Raw genomic sequence first — 19,897 nt, 5'->3', positions numbered from 1 at the left:
ATCAGTAAGTGTTTTCTTGGTGGTGCAGCTGGAGTTGCCTATTACTGAAGTTGTAAAGGAGTGGTTAAAATGCTGATTTTTTTTTAAGACTATGTTAGAACTTCCTTGTGGCAAATCAAAAGGAAAAAATAGATGACAAGTGGAGTTTGGGAGCAGTAGGTACTTTGCATGCTACTTGCCTTGAGCTCTTGCTTTAGGACTTCCACATACACACCTGGGCTTTATTATTTTCATCAGAATATTTCTCTTCCCGTACAAACTGTACTTCATGGAGGTGAAATTTTTGTTTCCTTCATTATCTCAGTAAATCTTAGGATATTACGTATATTAAATCCATGGACCAGAGCATGCTTGCTTTCCTTTTATTCAGCAAGCAAAAATTGCTCTTGATTCTGATATTGTAATTGACCTCATAAGTGAGGAGAGGTCCTCTTCCTAGAAACAAGGGGAAAAGAGAGTGAGTCCTATAGAACTTAACAGAACCTGAAGAGTAAATGGTCGAGTTACTTAAAAAAAAAAAGAAAAAAAAAGAAAAAAAAAGAGAAAAGTTACATGTGGAGATGTTTTCCAAAGCAGATTAAACAATACTATGTTCTGTGTAATATCTTACTAGGTCGCCTGGAAAAATCAAGTTTTTAGGAGGTGCAAGATATCAGTAATCATTCTGAATGTGAGAACTGATCTCTTTGAGTTGAGTTTTTGCTTTTGCCCACTAGATGGCACTGAAGCCCATAAGAATGCAGTTGTCAGAAGTGAAATTTTAAGACTTTCTGCTGCTCAAAGGAGGCTGGCAGCTAGCTTGCTTGTAGCTAATTTTTCTTCATTGTATTTAATGCGCTGATACTCTGCATTTTAGGGCTGTTAAAGTGTAATATATCAATTTTATTTTATCAACAGCTCAATCATCATCATGTTACAGTCAACAATTCTACATTTATTCTTTCCATTATCCTAAATTACTTTTCAAAGATAGAGCTGAAGAAAATTCTGATAGGGAAAAGATAAAATTCTTATTTTTCTTTTCCCTGCAAGTTTCATACCCCAACAAGTGTAAAGTCAGTTTCGTTTGCATAGTGGTAGGGGCATAATTAGTCCATCATTAGGTCTCTTGCACTAGCTGTTTAAGTCAAATAAATGGAAGGGGGCGAACTAAGGAAATGTATTTGCAAGTTATTATTTTATGACTGCTTTTGGCAAAGGTCTTAAGCCTTGCATAGTACGGTAAATTGCCTCTTCTGATCTTCTGCTTGGAAGTGTGGTGTTGGTCAGGCTGTGCTAACAGTCCTTGGCTGGACAAAACAGGCAGGGACAGAGTGAGAGGAATGAGTCTGGGCAACTCCATTTGTGGAGACAGATTAGGGCTGACATGTAAGGCTCAAAACTGAAGTAAAAAAAAAAAAAAAAAAAGGATTTTAGCTGTCCAGTCATAATTTTGCCCTTAGGCCTTACTGTGTTTAGTTTTTTGCCTCAATATCTTCTGTGTTGACTAAATTCTCTTTAGTTTTAAATTTGTCAGGCCTGCTCTTTCAGGCATTTGATGTGTCTTTCTTCACTGTCATTGGGAAATAAAGGCGCGGCACTCTAAACCTGGGGTATCCAATTCTCCCGAGCCTGGAGGATGCCCTGGGGATGGGAGAGGGTTCAGAAGCAGTAGACTTTCTAAAGCCAGTTTATCCTGTGAAGGGTGGTTGCCTTTCCTGGATAATTCACTATTATTTAATGGTGTTAGGCCTTGGACTGTAGAGAAATTTTAGCTAAATGAAACTGAACATTAAAATTAAAAAATATTTTTGTATCCACTGTATTTCTAAGAATAAATTATCAGCTTTGTTTACTTGTGGTTTTTCGATCTCATACCCTTGTTTTCTCCTTTTTTTTTTTTGGTGCAGTCGAATTTGCGGGAGTCCTTGTCCAGCAGTGTGGCCTGATGTTATAAAATTAGCTTATTTCAACACGATGAAACCAAAGAAGCAGTATCGTCGAAAACTAAGAGAAGAGTTTGCTTTGTAAGGATGAAGAATTAGTTTAGTCAATTATAGTAGCATTGAATTTTGCTGGAATCTTTATGAACTTCACTATTTTCTAGAGACTGACTGAACATAGATTAAGTGTGAAGAAAACTGGCTTTAGGTTCTTATCCTTCCGAAGATACCTGCAGAGTTCTTATTAACCCTTATTAAATAAAGTTTCAAGAAGGGGGAAGAAGGCCCTAAAATTTCAGCCACCTGTCAGCTTTCACCTAAGGAAGCATTTGTTTTCCACGATTGGTACACCTGCTTGCTGCCCCTGTCCAAAAACAGCTTGGAGTACTTAATTGTTTTTTATTAGGACAACTGGTTACAGCTAAATATGCAGTCTGGTTAACATTACAGTCGTTTGGGTCATAAATACATTCAGCACAGAAGAGTTTTTTGAACCATGTATTGTAAAATACTACCACTGGGCTGTTTTTGTGCAAAGATCACACATGAAAGTTATGGTAAACAGCTGTATATGTATTTTAAAGGGATTGTTCCCCTCCATCTACTTTGGAGTTTGGGAAAAATGCATCATCCTGTTTGTACTAATGAGATCTACATTTCTAAAGCAGTAGTTATTTTGTTTGGACCAATGGAAACTGCAGCTCCCATCGTGCTAAATTCCAAAGTGTAAAGTAACAATATAGTCTCAGTTTAGTGGGTTTTCTTGTTGGTTTGGTTTGGTTTTGTTTTAGAAGAAGAATATTTCAAGCAATTAAATCATACAAAGATAAAGAAACATAAATAGCCAAGTGTAATCCAAGGTGAACTTTTTATCTACCTCTTACTACCAAGCAAGGACTTAACACTAATGATCAGTTATTTTGGAGGGGTTGTGTTAATTAAAATTTTTCACTGAAGTGTGTGATTCAAAATACAGTTGTGATGCTTTTCTCCATTTTGTTCTTTTGTAGCATCCCACCAGCTGCATTAGATTTGTTTGATTACATGCTTGCTCTGGATCCCAGCAAGCGCTGCACAGCTGAACAAGCTCTTCAGTGCGAGTTTCTGCGAGATGTGGAACCATCTAAAATGCCTCCCCCAGAGTAAGTCATTACTTGAGTTGAGTTGTTCCTTACCTCAACAAAACAGGAACATACACTGATTTCATTTAAGCTTGTTGTGTTTCAGTTCAAGAGGCTCGTGGTGGAAGAAAATCGTTAATACATACCATTGACTAATAATCATTTTCATGCAGAATCACTATGCAGATCCTGGTATCAGCGGCTGTGAGGATCTGAGACCAGTCTGATTTGCTATTCCTAGAATTAGTGACTGAGTTAGTGCTATTTAAAAAAAAAAAAAAATCCTCTTATGCGAATGTCTCTGAAAAACATCGTTTCCCTTTTATTTCTGTTTATCAGTGTCTATTTTTTCCAAGGGTTTTGGGGTCCTTCATGAATCTGAATCGTCGTCTTTGATGGTAGAATGACACTGGGCATAGAATTCTGCGAAGGTATCTGAGAGTTAGTGAAATACTGTACATGATTTCCTGTGACAAATAAGATTCTTGGTTTCACAAACAAGTGAAATATTTTGTGTGTTTTTTGTTGTTTCTTTTTTTCCCTTCTCTGTATGTTTTTCTGAGTGGAAATATATTGCAAGGTCTAATAGGGTTTTTGTAGTGACTTGATTGTCACTTTATTTGGTACAAGTAATGTTTGAACCAGCCCCAAGTAAAACAATGAAAAACTGACATAATCTGCAAGTTTAACTCTTCACTCAAGATAGCTGGCTAATGATAGAGCATTTAATAGTTTGAATGAATTGTACCTTCAAGGCAGCTTTTGCTGACTTATTTTTAATTAGTTACCAAGTAGGAAAAATATTTGAGTTTTATCTAAGTATTTTATTCAAAATCTTTCAAGACTTACCTGTTACGTACAGGTTTTTACTAATGGTCCTGATGCATGAGATAAAATGATCTTTCATAATCTGAATATGATTATGTATGATTATGTATTATCAGTGGCTGAATATTAGTAATGAGCAATGTTATATATTAGGCTATTCACTAAAATCTCAGAAACACTTTGTGGCATGTTGCTTATATGCATTTTGAAGTAAGTGAATGGGAAGAAATTGTTACATTTTTTTTTCCAGGGGTTTGGTAATCCATCTATTGTAGAAGCTGATACAGGAAAATTTGGAACAAATGATTAATTGGTGTCCTTTTAAGAATTAAGAACCACACCCACATTTAACATAGTCTTCAGGGGAAAGTGTTGACTGTTCTCAAGAAAGAATAAAGTTCCTTTTTGGGAAGGAGTAGCTGCTCATTTGAGAAATTGTTGATTGCAAATACTGTAGGGGACTTCTCACAGTTGCCAGATTGTTCCAAGCTGTTGCGGACTAAATACCTGGCAGGTCTTTGACCTGCGATGTGAAGGGGGAGAATAAAGGAAACAGTTGTCATAATTTCCTTTCCAATGGCTCTTGTCATCTGACACCTCATTTTTTCCATGTTCCTGGGTGAGAGAACTGCTCAGACAGTTATTGATTTGTAATGGGAAAACAAAAGGCACTATTTTAATGCCTCTGTCAGTATTTCCATAAGCTATGGGATGGGGCTCTGTGTTCCTCAGGAGATCAGAATTGAGATGCCTGCAGGGAATAGTAATGGAAGGACAGAACCCATAGCAGATGAGTTGCACAGAAGATTTTTGCCTTTGCTTTTTTCTGTCTTAAAGGACTGGGATATCCCTTGTTCTTCCTAGCATCCTAACTTTGCTAGTGTTAAGTACTATCTATTCCTGCAACTTTTTTTCCCCTTTCTTGTTTGCCTGTGCTGTATGACTACAAATAATGGATAGCCATGTCTCTTTCTGTGGACAAATACATCTTTGCAGATGTGGTACTTTTACAAGCAAGAAAGTAATGTTGATTGTCATTGAAAGATACTTGTTCCCTTTTTCTGCCGGAGGGACCTGCGCTTGTGAAATAGGCAGCTGAAGAAGAGATTTCATCCAAGAAAGAATTCTTGAGATCTTGCTGACTCTGGGTGTTTTCTGATGTATTTCTGAATTTCAGCAGGTTCCTCTTTACAACGGTTACATTATGTATAATTTGAGCATTTATTTTACTGCCGTGGATAAAAGCATTTTTAAAAAATCCAGGATAAAACTGATGATCTCTAATCGTTCTTTGCAGCCTTCCTTTGTGGCAGGATTGCCATGAGCTGTGGAGTAAGAAACGCAGAAGACAGAAGCAGATGGGCATGACTGATGATGCAACAGCAACTAAAGTCCCTCGGAAGGACCTGTCTCTAGGCATGGATGAGAGCAGAACCAACACACCACAAGGCATGCAAACTTCTTCCCAACTCAAAACTCAGGGCAACTCTAGTGTAGCACTTGGTCAGTAAATATTTTCGGTTCTTATAATTACCTTCTGCTTGGATTGCACCTCTAGAAATTTTAGATGTTATTTTCAGAGTACTGACATCTCCTGGATTCTTGAGGGAGGAACGGCATTGTAAGTTAAATCTTTGTTACAAAAGATTTGCCTTCATTTTTGGAAACTGGGCATTTCTTTTAATTTTTCCTTAAATTTTTGATCTGGCCAGAACAACTACTTCGCTCTTTGTTTTGAAAGGATTTGATCTCTTGCTCATCTGTAGATCTTCAGTAATCCCACTAGTCAGCTTCTGCTCTAAGTTCATCACAGTCTACAGAGATGGAAGGAATTTTATTGGTATTGATAAACTGACCCAAGGGCAGATTTTAAAACAATCATCACTTCAAATAAAACAGATTCCCTCAGCACGTTATGTTAGTCTTCAGCTTTCCAAGTTGTTTGGGCTGAACCAACTCTTAAAAAAAAAAAAAAAAAAAAACAAACTCTTATAACAAGAAGTAACCACCTCTGTAGCTTGCACAGACATTAATTCTAAAACATAACCAAAGTATTTTGCTACGAGACTGATGTTGTGAATATAATATAAAAAATAAAGTCATGGTCTCCTTGCATTGACACCACTTGAGATAATACAAAATGCATACCTGATAAGATCAATTTTAATTGTGCAAAGTGACCTTAAATCCTGACACTGATACAGGAGTTCATCTGAAGGAAAACAAGAAATGGAGATGAGCATGAAAATTCTTTAATACTAACCATCTTGAGTCAACTTGTCATTTAACAGTGGAGCAGAGTTCCAAATATGCTGTGAAAAGCTAGAAAAAGTTTTTCATATTGCAGTTTATTGCTTCTTGCTCCTGTTCATGCTGTTTCTTACTTTAAGCTGGCTGTGAGCTTCTGCCACTCCTTAAGCTTAAACTAAAGCTTTGGCAGCATTTTCAAAGATGACTTTCTGTAGCCCTTACAATTTTTTTTCCACACGAATGAAAAATGTGTAAGAGTTTAAAACGTCTAGAGGGTAATAGTTATTTTCTTTATGCTTTCATAACAGGTAGCCTGTTGATGGTCTAATGTGCTTATTAGTCATTAACACTAACAATGCAAAATAAACTAAACAACTAGAGAAGGAATCTTCCAGATCTAAAATACCATTTGCCTGTAATTACATAGAAAAATATATCTAGGTAGAGAAGACAGAATTTTAATTTTCAGGGGAGCTTAGTTCAGAGTAAAGATGTATTAAAGCAATTCCTTAAATCCTTATACACCTTAGTTAGAATCATCCATAAGGCATACTACAGGACTCAGTGTACATGCTGTATGCATGCTTAAAGCTGCTGCATTTTTCTGAGTGCCAAAAAGAGGTTTAAAATGTCGTGGATGAACTGCTAATGTTCTGCTTCATGAATGGGAACCCTGGCTGTTGCATCTTAGAATTTGAGAGGAGATATGTAGAGCTCATTAATTTTGTTCTGGTAGAAACTGCTAGGTTTCCCAGAAAAGAGTTAGCTCTTGGAATGGACTTGAAAGTAGCCTAGAATATAAAAATAGGTAGGTTAGTTACCCTCTTTTGACATTTTCATGTTGACAAGCTGGGGGATGTTTGGATGTTATTTCTATTACCATCCTCAGATGTCACAAAATCAACTGTTAAGCATGACATCTAGGTGAGATCCAACAGTAGAAGGCATTACAAATGATATTTTTCCTCTTGCCAAATAAAATATGGTTTTATTTTTATATTTATATAAATATGTAAGATCTTTGAAATCCTTGGAACCTGCCAGAGTTAAGTTCCAAGTGCTTGCATCCTGGTGCACATCCACAAGTAGGGTAATGGGTTAAGGGTTTTGCAGCACTTTCCGGCTGTTCTCTTCTTAGTCTTGCGAGGCAAGTACTTAAGGTTTTATGTGACCATTTCTTCAGGTGTGGCTTTGAAAATGCCGTGAATTAATATATTAGGGCATTAGCAGACAGGCAGGGATAGAAGAGGACAGAAGGTGTTTGTGTTGACTTGGGTTACGGAAATTCAGGGAAATACACACCCATTTTTTAATTTTTTACTTTTCTCAAAGTTATCTACTCTTGGGGCATGCTGAAATCCATGCTGCTTCGCTTTTCCTTTCAAAATAAACTAACACAATGGCTGTTTGAAATTAAGAAAATATTTCTATATTCTGACTTCCTTGTTTATCTATCTTTCCCTGCATCATCATAATTTCTTCTTACGTGTAGCAAATAAATTCACTTAAAAAAAAAAAAGAAAAAAGATGGGTATTATCACAAACCTGCATTTTCCTGCTACTCAGTGATTGACTGCTTGTCCTTCAAACTCAGCATGTGCTTTTTTGCATTTATACTGCTAGCTTCTGGGTCACCTACAGCCTGGCCACTTGAGCAGGTGTTAGAATCCAGATGCTGAATTAGAATGGGCCAGAATGTGACTGGAAATGCGTTTCGCAGATGGCCACTTTTTAACAGAGGGATGTGATATGTCAAAGATAGGAAATTTTGTGGGGATTGGAAATTTTGCAGCTGCCTAAAGCAGGTGGCCTTAAGCCCCAGCTTAGTTGTACTGTGGAAAATTGAGCTCCAGCTTGATGTTTCTCATCTGTCCAAGTGCATGTGTGCACCCCTTGGAAGTCACTTTCTTTATATTGGATCTTACTATTCCATTTCCTATAGAGACTCCCCCCAAGGCAGTTAATCTGTAAAAGCATTCCATTTCTATGTTGTCCAAAACCATGCTTTGCCAGTTGTGTCAGCCATGCTAGATTAGTCTTAATTTTGAGTTTCTGAAATATGGAAGTTCTAAATAATACTTAAAAACACCTTTTTTGTCTTTAGCAAAAACAAGCACTGGACAGCAGTTAAACCAGAATGAAGTGGCAATCCTGCTAAACCTGCTACAGTCTAAAACAAGTGTTAGTTTGGCACAGTTTGCCCAAGTGTTGAATATTAAGGTAAACCCAGAGACTCAGCAGCAACTAAATAAAATAAATCTTCCTGCTGGAATTTTGTCAGCAGGTGAAAAACAGTCAGAACAGCAGCAGCAGCCGCCGCCGCCTCCGCCACCACCACCGGAACAGGAGCCTCTAAAACAGACGACCGTCACGCAGCCTCCTGTGCCCCCTGCTCAACTGAGTCAGCCCAAAGTCGAGACTGACGCTGCCCAGGCAGCCGTACAGAGTGCATTTGCTGTTCTGTTGTCTCAGTTAATAAAGGCTCAGCAAACAAAACAGAAAGATCTGGTGTTGGAGGAGAAGGAAAACGGATCAGGAAATGAAATGTCGTTACAACTCAGGCAGCCTCCAGAGCCCACCACTCCTGCATCTGTCAGCCGGGATGATGTGGAATCGCCAGCACCCGGTTACCCGCACCTGATCAAGTCACTGTACACGGCTGCTGCAGGTACTGGCGGTCTTTGGGGCTAACCGGCAGGTACCTTGAGCAATGGAGACGCGATAGTTTGGGGAAAGAGTTAACGGGTTAACAATACCGAGTCTGTGTGAGCACAGGAGAGGTGATTACATGATTTTATCACTTATGTCTGCATCATTTTTTCATAGTCACGACTGTTCAAGCGCTAGCCGCTCTGTTTGTTTTGTTCCTTTGGTGGGAATGTAAATGCCTGGCTGGACTTCATGTCTTACTGTCGCAGGAGGCATGCAGGCAGAGTAAAAGGTAGTCCCCATTCAAAGAGATGCCTGTGCTTTTTCTGATGAAGCAGTTTAATTCATTGTTTTTTATGGGTGGGGTTTTCTGAGTGGTCCTAGTGTTGGAGAAGACCAGCTTCTCTAGCAAATTCGTAGCTCAGGCTTACTGGTTTTGACTGAGTGTTTAGGTAAAGCCTGTTTTGGGGAGGGGGTATTAAATTTTTTGGTTTTAATGCAGACTAGAGTAATTTCCTAGTGTCAGATTCTGTAAGAGGTTGCTCGTAATGATCACTAATACACATGGCTGAAGGTCTCTGTTGGGTTATAGTAGTGATTTCCTTAGTTTTCTTAAAGTCTAGAGCTCTGTTTTTGGTCGTCTTGGGCTGCTATTTCAGCTTTATTGTACCGTGGTTTATGCATTGCTCTGTGGTGTGTGCTGCTGTTGAAAGAAATATTCTGAAGTGGTTTGGGAGTGTTTTTTGAGGGTTTTTGAAGTTGTTTTGTTCTTAGCCTTACGTTTTGCTGTTCCCTGAAAGGACGTCCTTTTGTCCCTCAAGACCTTTTCTAATGTGTGTGATTTGAAAATCTTTTGCTCTTTGAACTTACTAGTGTTTATCTGTTGCTTTAGTAGTTGTTTTTCAGAGGAGCTTGTACTGTTTAACTTTGCTTGGAAATGCTTGGAAATCTTACTTGGAGGAGAACCCTGCATTGCTTTCCTGAGGCAACCAAGCTGTTGCCTTCTCCAAAATAACCTGTCCAACTACTAGTAAACGTTACCTTAGTTCTCATTAACTTGTTATTTACAAACCTCTGTCGTGTTCCGGGAAAGAGTCATTTCCTTTCTGGTATTGTTACTGTAGATTTTTATTCCAAAGCTGTTCTTTTTTATCTGCTTAGGTCCAGAGGATTTGGTTAGGCAGTCTGAGATGAGGCTTCTGAACCGAACACCCGAACAAGAACGCCCTCGGATCTTGCCTCCAGACCAGCGACCCCCAGAGCCACCGGAGCCTCCGCCTCTCACTGATGAAGATCTTGATTATCGGACAGAGAACCAGCATTTGCCTATAAGTAACTCTTCAGGAACAGATCCCCACGCAGGAGTGAAAGCAGCTCTTCTACAGCTGCTTGCTCAGCATCAAGCTCAGGCAACGACGGAGGAGCCAGTACAAACGAGCGTGGATTACCAGGCTAGAGACTCCTATGTAACAGGCCCAGACTACAAGGATAACTTTGGATCGTCTACCTTCTCCTCTGCCCACTATGGCAGTAGCGATGGCATAGGAAGCGGGTCATCGGGAGCATTAGAAAGGAGGAGCTTCCTCGGAAACTCGGATATTCAGCCTTTGGATAACTACAGTACTGCTTCATCTCACTCTGGTGGTGCCCCTCCTCCATCTGCCTTTTCAGAATCCTTTCCCAGCTCAGTAACTGGTTACGGAGACATTTACCTCAACGCTGGCCCCATGCTATTCAGTGGAGATAAAGACCATAGGTTTGAATACAGCCACGGCCCAATCTCAGTCCTGGGGAGCAGCAGCGACGCTTCTGCAGGGCCAGAGAGTACTCATCCTCTGCCCACCAAGATGCACAACTACAGCTACGGAAGTAACTTACAGGAAAACCCTGGTGGCCTCGGCCACATGCATGGACAGACTTGGACTTCCCCTGCCCAAGGACCTGGCTATTCCCAAGGATACAGGGGACACATTAGCACGTCTGCAGTGAGAGGGCGAGGCAGAGGATTACCATATTGAGTATCTGTTTTTCCTCAGGCACGTCATTTTTATCTGGAAAAACTTTTTTTTTCTAGCTGCAGTTTAAAGCAGCAGTTCAACAGACTTGAATAATGTTAATTCAACAGCTTTATTTTTATGTGGAAAAGGGTCTTGCATACAGTAGGAAAAATTAAAAATGCTTAAAACTCATGCTGTCTGAAAACTAGATGAATTGATTGTACATGTTCACAAACTCTAGTTCTGAATTTTATTTTGTATTTTGGCAGTTTTAAGTGGATGCTAAATTTAGGGACATCAGCTTTTTATGGCACTCTTTCAGATCTTCTGAACTATGCACATTTGTGCTTTTTTTGTAAGTTTGGACCAACTTTTATGTAAAAAAAAAAAAAGATTTTACAACAATCAAAGCAGGGCACTGATTTATTTGGTATTTTTCTTTTTACAGAACTACCTTTAGTCAAAGGTCACTGTCAGTCTTTGCACTGCTTTCAGTGTTATTGTGGAAGGTGTACTTTGTGCTCATTTCAGATAATAAAACACAACCTTTCTCTTGATGCAAAATTTTATAAATATTTGGTCAATGTTATTTTTTTCTTTAAAAAAAAAAAAAGAATGGATGTTCTGGTAAAATGTTCTCTCCATCTCCCAGGCTTGTTTATATAAAAACTGTTTTACTTGAATGGTAAGTGCCTTAACATGTAAGCTTAAGGTGGGCAAAAATTTGGAAGTACTTTATGAATCGATGCGAAAATAATACTTAAACCTAGGTAGTTGAGATGAAAATTCAAATAATAATAATAGGAAACTCAAATAGGTCATAACCTTGTGCTGTTTACTTCATGTGGGCCAGTTACTTAGACCTAATCTTATCTTGATGAAGTCATAATCTCCAGATTGAACTTCATAAGAAACTATGAAAGTGAGGAGAAAAATGAAGAGTAGTTTTTCCTCAGCTCCCCCTTGGAGTTGTAGAAATTGTGTGACTTCCTCTGCCAAATAAACTATGCTTTATATGTCCTTACCAAGTGGTGAAATAGTTTTTCATCTTAAATGTCAACAGCAGTAATTACTTTACTTTGTGTGAAAAGCTGACACTGTCTTCTTTTTACCACAAATACTGCATTATGGGAAGTAACCAAGGGCAAAATGACCAGTATTTAAAGCAACAGCAAAACATTTTACACTAGCTCTAACGCTCTGTAAGCTTGTGATTGTGCCAACTAATCGTCTTTATATCTGCTGTTCCACTGAGCATTTCAGTATTGGAATTGAGTCTCCTTCAACAACTGATAAAATGACTGTAGTTACAACTCTTAACCAAGAGCCACTCCTCATTAATTACAACGTCCAGCATGTTTTTTTTCCTTCGACATCAAGTGGTCCCTCTCCTGCAGAGAGGAAGTATGGTTATATTTTGCATGTACGTAAAAGAATATTTTAAAGCCCATATTGGAAACAATTTTCCAACTGATTATCCAGTTGACAAATCGGTACCTTATGTAACTGAGTGTTTAATTACTACTTTTTAAAAAGTAAAATTTCTACTTACACTATTACAAATGTAGTCTCGTCGGTGACTTTTTGGACTTTCAGAATAGAAGCCAAAGTTGTTGGTGTTTTCTTTTGTTTAGTTCAAAATCCTGGTTGTCATTTATGGCTAACTACCACCTTGTAGAGCATGGAAGAAGTCACTTTGCTAAATACGTAGCATTTGAGGATCTGGCAGATGAAAAATGGAGATGTCCCTGTAAGTCTTGCAGTTGTCTTTACTAGGCACAGGGGAATTCTACCATCTGAAAATAAAATCAACCTGGACAAATACTTGTGACTCGAATAGCCTGTGCTTAAAACCAGAATTTCACATGTGAGTGACCGTGCACTGGGTAGGTTTCCTTAAGTAAGGACACTCCTGCAGCGTTTTTCTGCTAGCAAAATCTTAAAGGCAGAAATCATTAGTGTCATTTAGGTACAGACAGTGTCAGCTCAGGCTTTTGTTTACTAATTGATAAAAACATTCTCTCAGTGTTCAGATACACACATTTTTTTCAAAATCAGGCTAGACTTTCAAAGCTCTTAGTTGTTTTCACTAAAAAATTGCAGTCTGGTGTTACGTTACTGCAGTTCAAATGTAAATATTTGCTAAAAAAGCAGGTAAGTTCAAATGGAAGGTAGACCTCCAAGAGGACTAAGTGATTTAAATTTCAATACAAAAATATAAGGAAATTTTCTCCTGCTTTCCTCCTGGAGGTAAATGTTCAAGTCATTTAGTTCCCCTCATTTAATGCAGAGAAATCAGTCTCCTCTGAATGAGTAAGTGACTGCAGTTTGATTACTGACTGGCAGTAGTCTGATGTTGCATCATTCCACTGAAATGGATTTTAGTCTTCAGATACAAGGATGCCAACGCAAGTATTCGTGCCTATGGTGAATACGAAGGAGATGGAGTAGACAGTTGACTTCCAGACATATCAAAACCAAAACTTGCACACTGTTGCAGATGTGTATTGCACGATGACTTTTTCCCAAATTCAGTTTAAGGATGACTAGCCTCTGACTGAAAACTATATTCCTGGGGCAGCAGTGTTGAGAATAATGTGGAGGGAAGGTTGACATGTTTCCATATGTGATAACTACAAAGAGGTTTTTCCCTTCTCTGCAACCCGGGGGATCTTGGCTCTTTCACCAACTTGTTCTTCCTGGGCAGGTAGCGGCTGTGCAGTGGCTGCAGGCGGGTGTGCTCTGCCCTTCCTTGGCCTGGGGGCAGCCCGTGGCAGGAGGGTTTCTCCCTGTGGCCATGCTGCCCTGGCCCAGGAGTTGCATCTCAGCAGGTGAGCAGCCAGGGCATGGGCCAGGCCTATGGACTGCCGGTCCACGTTCATTTGTACCGGGCCTGTGTGTTATTTATCAAAATTTCCTTTATATTAAGTCACGAGGTGCTTATATCAGTTCAGAATTTGACCTTTTTGAGCAATTTTCACTCAGCAGAGTGAGTCTGTCCTAGTGTGACATCTTACATCGCGTGGCTGTTGCATTTCTGAAGCAGTGGTAGGCATTCTGAAAACCGCATTATTTTTCTGTGGAGCTGTGGCTTTTGTTACTTTTTCCCCCATTCCTTTGGGTTTACGTTTTCTGTGCTGCAATTCCAAAGTGTGCTACAGAGACCTGGACACTACATCAGAAAGTAAGTGTTGTGTGTTTGTATTTCTAAATAAACATAGCAAAATACTATAATCATGGACTATCGAGTAGTGAGTATTTCATTATTTATATTAAGTGGACTGTAGCCATACCAAGAGGAAGAATGTGGGCACAACTGGACTGCTATGACTATGACTTAAGACGCTTAGACTCGTAGAACACTTAAAATCAGCCAAAGGAAGAGGAAACAGCTTTTATCCCGGATTGCTAGTTCTTGTTACCTGGAACAGAAGGAACGGTGTTTGGGGAGGGGTGTAAAAATACATGTATCTTTAAATGTTAATATAATTTCTTGGAAAAGAAATATTAAACGGCAAACTTCTATATTTTCTTACATTTCTGTAAAACTTGGTCTGTGTTAAATCTTGACACGGTAGTGTAAAGTGCTTCATGCCAGCAGAGGTGCCAAGCGCTGTAATGTTAACTTCAAAAGGTCGGAGTGCTCTTCTTTTGCTTGGTGCTTGTTGCACCAGGAGGGGTGCTTGTTGCACCAGGAGGTTTTGGTGTGGTTGGATCAGTTTAATTGGTAACTGTGTGGTAAAAACCGAAGCACTGAAGTAACTTATGTAGGATACCTCTTGTCTGCAGGCAAATTAGATCTCAGACCATGAATTCCATTTCCAAGAGAGAAAATCTCGGATGTATTTCTTGCGTTCTTGTAGCTAATAAGACGCGCAAGCATTTTACGTAGCACATTTTTCCAGGCTGTTCTGTTGCACTGGTTTTTTTATAGGAGGAAATTGGCTATTTCCCTTCTTGATAGTTGTGGGATGTTCTTCATACATGGGCGTGTGTTAAGAAATTAACGAATCACAGAAAAGTGATTTGAGTTCTGTATTTAAAAGATGAAATGACCTTGGTTAAAGTTGAACTAACTTTTGCTTATCAGGGTGAAGAATACTTTATTGCAGGAGTTATTTCAAGACAGCCTAATTTAATATAATCAAACTGTTATTCTTCAGCTTGCTTACTCTTTGTTATTTTAAGCCATCTGTATATAAAATGTATTGTGTGGCCTGTAAATAAAATACATGAAAACTTGAAGTTTTTTATCGTTTTCCCTCTCTAGTTATCAACTGGTGTTTAAAAAGAGCTCTGGGTTGAACTGAATTATTTTTTCAGTATGCAAGTGAGTGTGATTTTCGGCATGTTCAAATATCAAAGATTATTCAAGAAAGTATTTCCTGCTCCGCTCCTTTTCTGAAGGCAAGCTGTGGCAGCACGGGGCGGTGTGAGTGCTTGTTCTGGAGGGGGATGCAGCTTGGCTTGCTGTAGGCACAAGGCGCAGTGTGGCACTGACCACCTTAGCGAGGAATCCGCAGCAAAAGCAGGAGGCTGAGAGGAACCGGCCCCTCCGGGGGTGCAAAGATGCTGCTGCTTCAAGCGCTACTGCAGCCAGAGCGATGTGTTAGAAACAGTGGGAAATCGCAGACAGAGCCAGGTGTTTTCAGTACCTGCCGGTACACCCTCAGTGCTGGTGAGGCGGCGTAAATCCAGCGCGACTTCAGCAACCGTGCGTTGAATGCCTAAGGCCTCTCTGCTTTTTTTCTGCCTTATCACCTAATTTAATGAAAAAAGATCACCTCTTTCAACAAACGCTGTTTCCATCCAAAACTAGGCCACTTCCCATATCTTCCATGCTTTTAAAGCGTGTTGGGCAGACAGCTGCTCTCATCGCACCAGGAGCACGTTGACATAGGTGGAAGAGGCACGGTGAGGGTGCAGCGGGAAGTTGGGCAGGTCAGCACTGGTTACGCTGACGTCAGGCTGACAAAAAGCCAAAAGGATCTTCTCATTTCGGAGAAAATACTTTGGCAGCAGGTATAATGGAAGCCTGGGTTTTTCTTTAGATGAACAATTCAGGCTGTATTAACCAGGATGTCGACTCGCACGTAGATCAGGTGGATGCACAAAACAACTTCCAGTTGCCTGCTCCTCATTAAAACTGCCCTTGCATCTGGTAATGTGGCTTGCAGTCGGCACTGGTTCATTTTGTTGTGCTGGTGGCATGAGCCTGTAGTGGCTCCAGAAGCGTGCTGCCTCTGTTCAGCTGGCAGTGCTGTATGGCCACCAAGCTGCGCAACAGGGCAATGGAATAGGGAATAGGGCATTCCAGTTGGACCTGCATGTCAGTTAGTGTCTTCAGCTGCAAATAAAATAGCAGCAAATGAGAGAGGAGAGAGGGACGCAACTGCAGCAATCACCCGGTATCAACACAGAGCAAGGAAAAGCATCCACAGAATCGGTGGCAGAAAAAGGAAACAAAGCATTTCATTTCATCTCATGTGAGTTATTGCATGTTAGCTTTCAAAGAACCAGGAGCCACGCAATTTTGCAGAAACTTCCGTTTGATTAGATGAAACAGGATTAGGTTGCTTCTATTTGTAAGGCATCTTGGTAAGCCCTGACAGACCATGCAGCAGAAGGGGGCAGCATTCATCAAACTCCCCCATCACCTGTAAGACAAGTCAGAGCTCTTGGCAGTTACAACAAACAAGTGGAGAGAAATTTTCATTTGACAAATGAGGAGAACTGTTTCTTTTTCCCAGTTAACTGTGTTTGCTTCCACGAAGCTTGAGGATTCTCCTTTGAAAGCCACTTGGTTGTTATGGCTGCTTATTTTGGGCTTTTTTTATTGCCCATGGAGAGAGCTTGCAGTCAGCATGATTTAACTCAGGAAGAAATTTGAGTTTGATTTAATTTTTCTTCAGGTATAGCAGTACTTGCTAATAGGCAATACTCAGATCACTTTTCACAGCCCGGCTTCAGTTCTGCTTAAATAATTCCTCCGAGGGTACTTGGGATGTACGATTGCTAGGGCAAATCCTCAGAACGTGATGAATGCGTCTCTAATACAGCTTCTTCCAAAGAGGCTGTATAAAAGTTTTTTCAACACTTGAAAATATGGTGTGGAAAAGACAGAACTGAGTAGAACATGAAATATTTTGGTTACAAAACCTGCCCTTGGAGCTGGTAGTACTCACGTAGCAGGCCTGGCAGCCACATGCTGCCTGTAGGGTAACCAATGCGGATTAACTGGCTTCTGTGGTTAGTGCTCGGCCTGTGCTGATGTCTCTGCTCTCCCTCTCCTCCTACGTACTGCAAGACCTCCTTTGCTTTGCTGCCACGTGTTGCTCCTGCCAGACCTGCTGGCACACCCCTCCTGCTCTCTTTACTCCCACCTCTGTCTAGTCCGATTTGTGTAGGCAGGATGCGGGATTCTGCGGCTGGGATGGGATATTTCCCCTTACCTCGTCTCTCAAAGCTGAAGGTCAATCACTTGTGCTAGAATTTCTGAGGGATGTTAGTTTTCTCCTCTCTGAAGAGTCATAGCAGGAAAGCACCTCTTACACAGGTGGCTATTTTTGTTGTTTAAGAATAGAAGATCTGTGCACCTATCTCCTGGGCTGCTTCTCTAGATTAAAAAGAAGAATTCCTCAGCCAAAAAATGCTTTCTGTTTCAATAAATCACCAGAATTTGAACCACCAGATTGGCCCAGCCCTGTGGTAAGGTTTCCTGTTGCACTGATCTGCTCTTCTAAGTCTAGTTCCCTTCCGTTTTACCCAGATAAGTGAGTAGCTGTGTTTATAACCTAGAAATAACAACAGGCTTTTTTTTTTCCTTGCTATTGTTTCATTTTTTTTCGATGTACCAGCAGATAAAGAAGAAAGTGTATGCAACAAGTCATAGAGCCACATGGCAAGCACTTTGCTTAGTCTGTGAGACAAAGCACTGTGTCTGGCCCTTCATCCAACAAGAATCTCCCTCATTTTTCTCCCTTTTTTGTCAGACTGAGCCCTTGCAGGCTCTAAAAATCCCTCCTCGCAGGGAGCAGAGAGGTGGATCTTGTGTTTCAACATGAGGAATATCAGTAGACGAGAACTGGAAACAAACTGAAAGTGGGGGTTCCCCTGCATGTAAGAGCTCTGAGGTGCCTTTGATGTCTGGGAGGCAGGGAACACCCAACTACTAAATGACGAAACCCAACCGGAGACCACCATTTTGTTCAGGTCCCCCTTCGTGATCAGGCGCCTGGTCCGGCAGGCCTGCCTGCAGGTGGGTGACGTCCCCACTGTGGCAGAGGTCTTCGAGCTCTCAGGAAAGTGGTGGGACTGTGGCACCTGGTTAAATAGCAAAGGGAGTGGTTTTGATCCGAGTTTCTTTCATGGAGTCATAGCATCTAGAGTTTGGATCCAAGCCCCAGGTGTGAGTCAGTTAATTCATGGTTGGAAATATCCCAGAACAGCCAAAATTCCATCACTGGTTCAGTGACGACGCCATTTTCAGTGCTGCAGGTCCTCTGGAGCACATAACCATGTGGCATCCACTGGGATGGACCCTTCTTCATCGCCCCCGCAAGAAGGGAATTACCTGCCTCTCCTCAGCACACCTTGTGAGCACAGCATGACCCTTCTCACCTGGCCTTGGGGGTGATGAAGGCTAGAAGGTGGCTGCTGTTGTCATCTGGGATAAAGGGGCTTGTCTGAGGTCATGTAGGATGTCTACAGTGAAGTGAAGAGCTGAATATGGGTTGTTCTGCCTAGGTTACAACACTGAGTGTGGAGATGAGTATGCAGGCGTTCCAGTTTTTGCACTGCAGCACCAATATTTGTCTCTACTGTAAGCTTCTAGGCAAGATAAAATGGAGGTCCTCTTTCTCAGGCTCTGAGGAGCCCTGATTTTTTTGAAGGAGATGCTTTTCTAGTAACGTTGCTATTCCCATGCATTAATGTTTAGCTTGTAGTGCAAAAACACAAACATTGCTGTGTAGCAACTTAAAAGCCAGCGTTACTGGCATTGACATTTTTATCTTCTGTTTTTCAGAACAGGCCTTCCCGCTTCCTTCATGTATAGAGTTGCTTAAAATGAAAACCCATCACTGCCTTGAGAAACAAAGGATGTTGTGTGCAACACACAAAATTGACAGCTGAATTTGTTACTGTGTGGTCCTGTAATGCTCCCCACCCTGCAAAACTACCCCTTCTGCTTTGGGACAGCCAAAAGACGTAATGATGCCCTGCTTAGCCAGACACAATGAATATCCTCAGGTTTCTTGCCCACGATGAGCTGTGTTGAGGTTTGGTTGTTGGCACGTAAAGTGTTGTCCCTGTGCTCGTGTTAAGCTGATGCTGATGCTGTGAGCAGTTCTGGTAATGGCCCCAGTGATCCAGAAAAGCTCGTTTTGTCTAGCTTGCTTCTCTGAGCAGAAAAGGGAAATCTGTATGGTAACTGATGTCCGGACCTCTCTGGCTCTTTCTTCAGGGTTTGTGATGAAAAAATGTTCTTTTGGTTGACAGAAGCTGGGACCAGAGATGGTGAAAATGCAACAGAGATTATTTCCCCTCTTTAAAACTTGTGTCATTTCCAGGCTGGAGCACATGCCGTCAACATGACCACCCCATCGGGTAACCTGGCAGTGGGCTGTCTGACCGTGCGGGCACCTTCCTGCTTTCTACACTGCTACTGTGGAACAAACAGTAATTGTACGCATTTGCTTGAGTAGTTTTTTGTGAAAATTGTTCATTGTGGGGGAAAATAGAGACTAAGAACTACAGAAGACTTGGGAAATGAAAAGAAATCTATCAATGATGTAGAAAAGAAGTGGGGTAGTAAATAATAATTAAAAACTTATCTGCAGATGTTCTGGTGATTCCACATCAGGAAGATATTACTCTAAATCTGGCAGACTTTGTTAGAAACTACGTACGTTTTTCTCCCCAGATTGCTTCATGTTATGGATTGCAGATCCTGCTCTGAGACTTCCAAGCAAGCACATACAATTATCCAAGATAGTGAAAGAAGACATGCAGGTAGTAGTAATAATTTTTATTTGCAAACTGTACTTGCAGTTACAATATTGCCTTTTGGCAACAATGACCAAAAAAAAAAAAAAAAAAAAAAAAGAAATCCCATAGAATTCAGCAGGCC

General features: G+C 40.6%; 1 protein-coding gene across 9 annotated transcripts in view; it reads left to right on the top strand.

Moving 5' to 3' along the window:
- The window catches only part of CDK13 (cyclin dependent kinase 13), a 52,329-nt gene extending 37,325 nt beyond the window's left edge, over nucleotides 1-15,004 (top strand). For 3 of the 9 annotated variants that reach the window (XM_035552427.2, XM_035552430.2, XM_035552426.2), the window contains 5 exons: nucleotides 1,890-2,006; nucleotides 2,933-3,064; nucleotides 5,169-5,374; nucleotides 8,226-8,789; nucleotides 9,932-15,004. In XM_035552427.2, coding sequence (XP_035408320.1) covers nucleotides 1,890-2,006; nucleotides 2,933-3,064; nucleotides 5,169-5,374; nucleotides 8,226-8,789; nucleotides 9,932-10,788 — 1,876 coding nt within the window. In that variant the 3' untranslated portion in view covers nucleotides 10,789-15,004. The remainder of the gene's footprint in view (nucleotides 1-1,889; nucleotides 2,007-2,932; nucleotides 3,065-5,168; nucleotides 5,375-8,225; nucleotides 8,790-9,931) is intronic. The other 6 variants (XM_035552429.2, XM_035552428.2, XM_035552434.2 and 3 more) reach the window with 4 other exon arrangements.
- The last annotated feature ends 4,893 nt before the right edge of the window (nucleotides 15,005-19,897 follow it).

This window comes from Cygnus atratus, chromosome 2 (assembly GCF_013377495.2).
Source record: "Cygnus atratus isolate AKBS03 ecotype Queensland, Australia chromosome 2, CAtr_DNAZoo_HiC_assembly, whole genome shotgun sequence".
Taxonomy (NCBI): Eukaryota; Metazoa; Chordata; class Aves; order Anseriformes; family Anatidae; genus Cygnus; species Cygnus atratus.
Note: the sequence above shows the minus strand (reverse complement) of the source record. Positions and strands in the feature narration are given on the sequence as shown.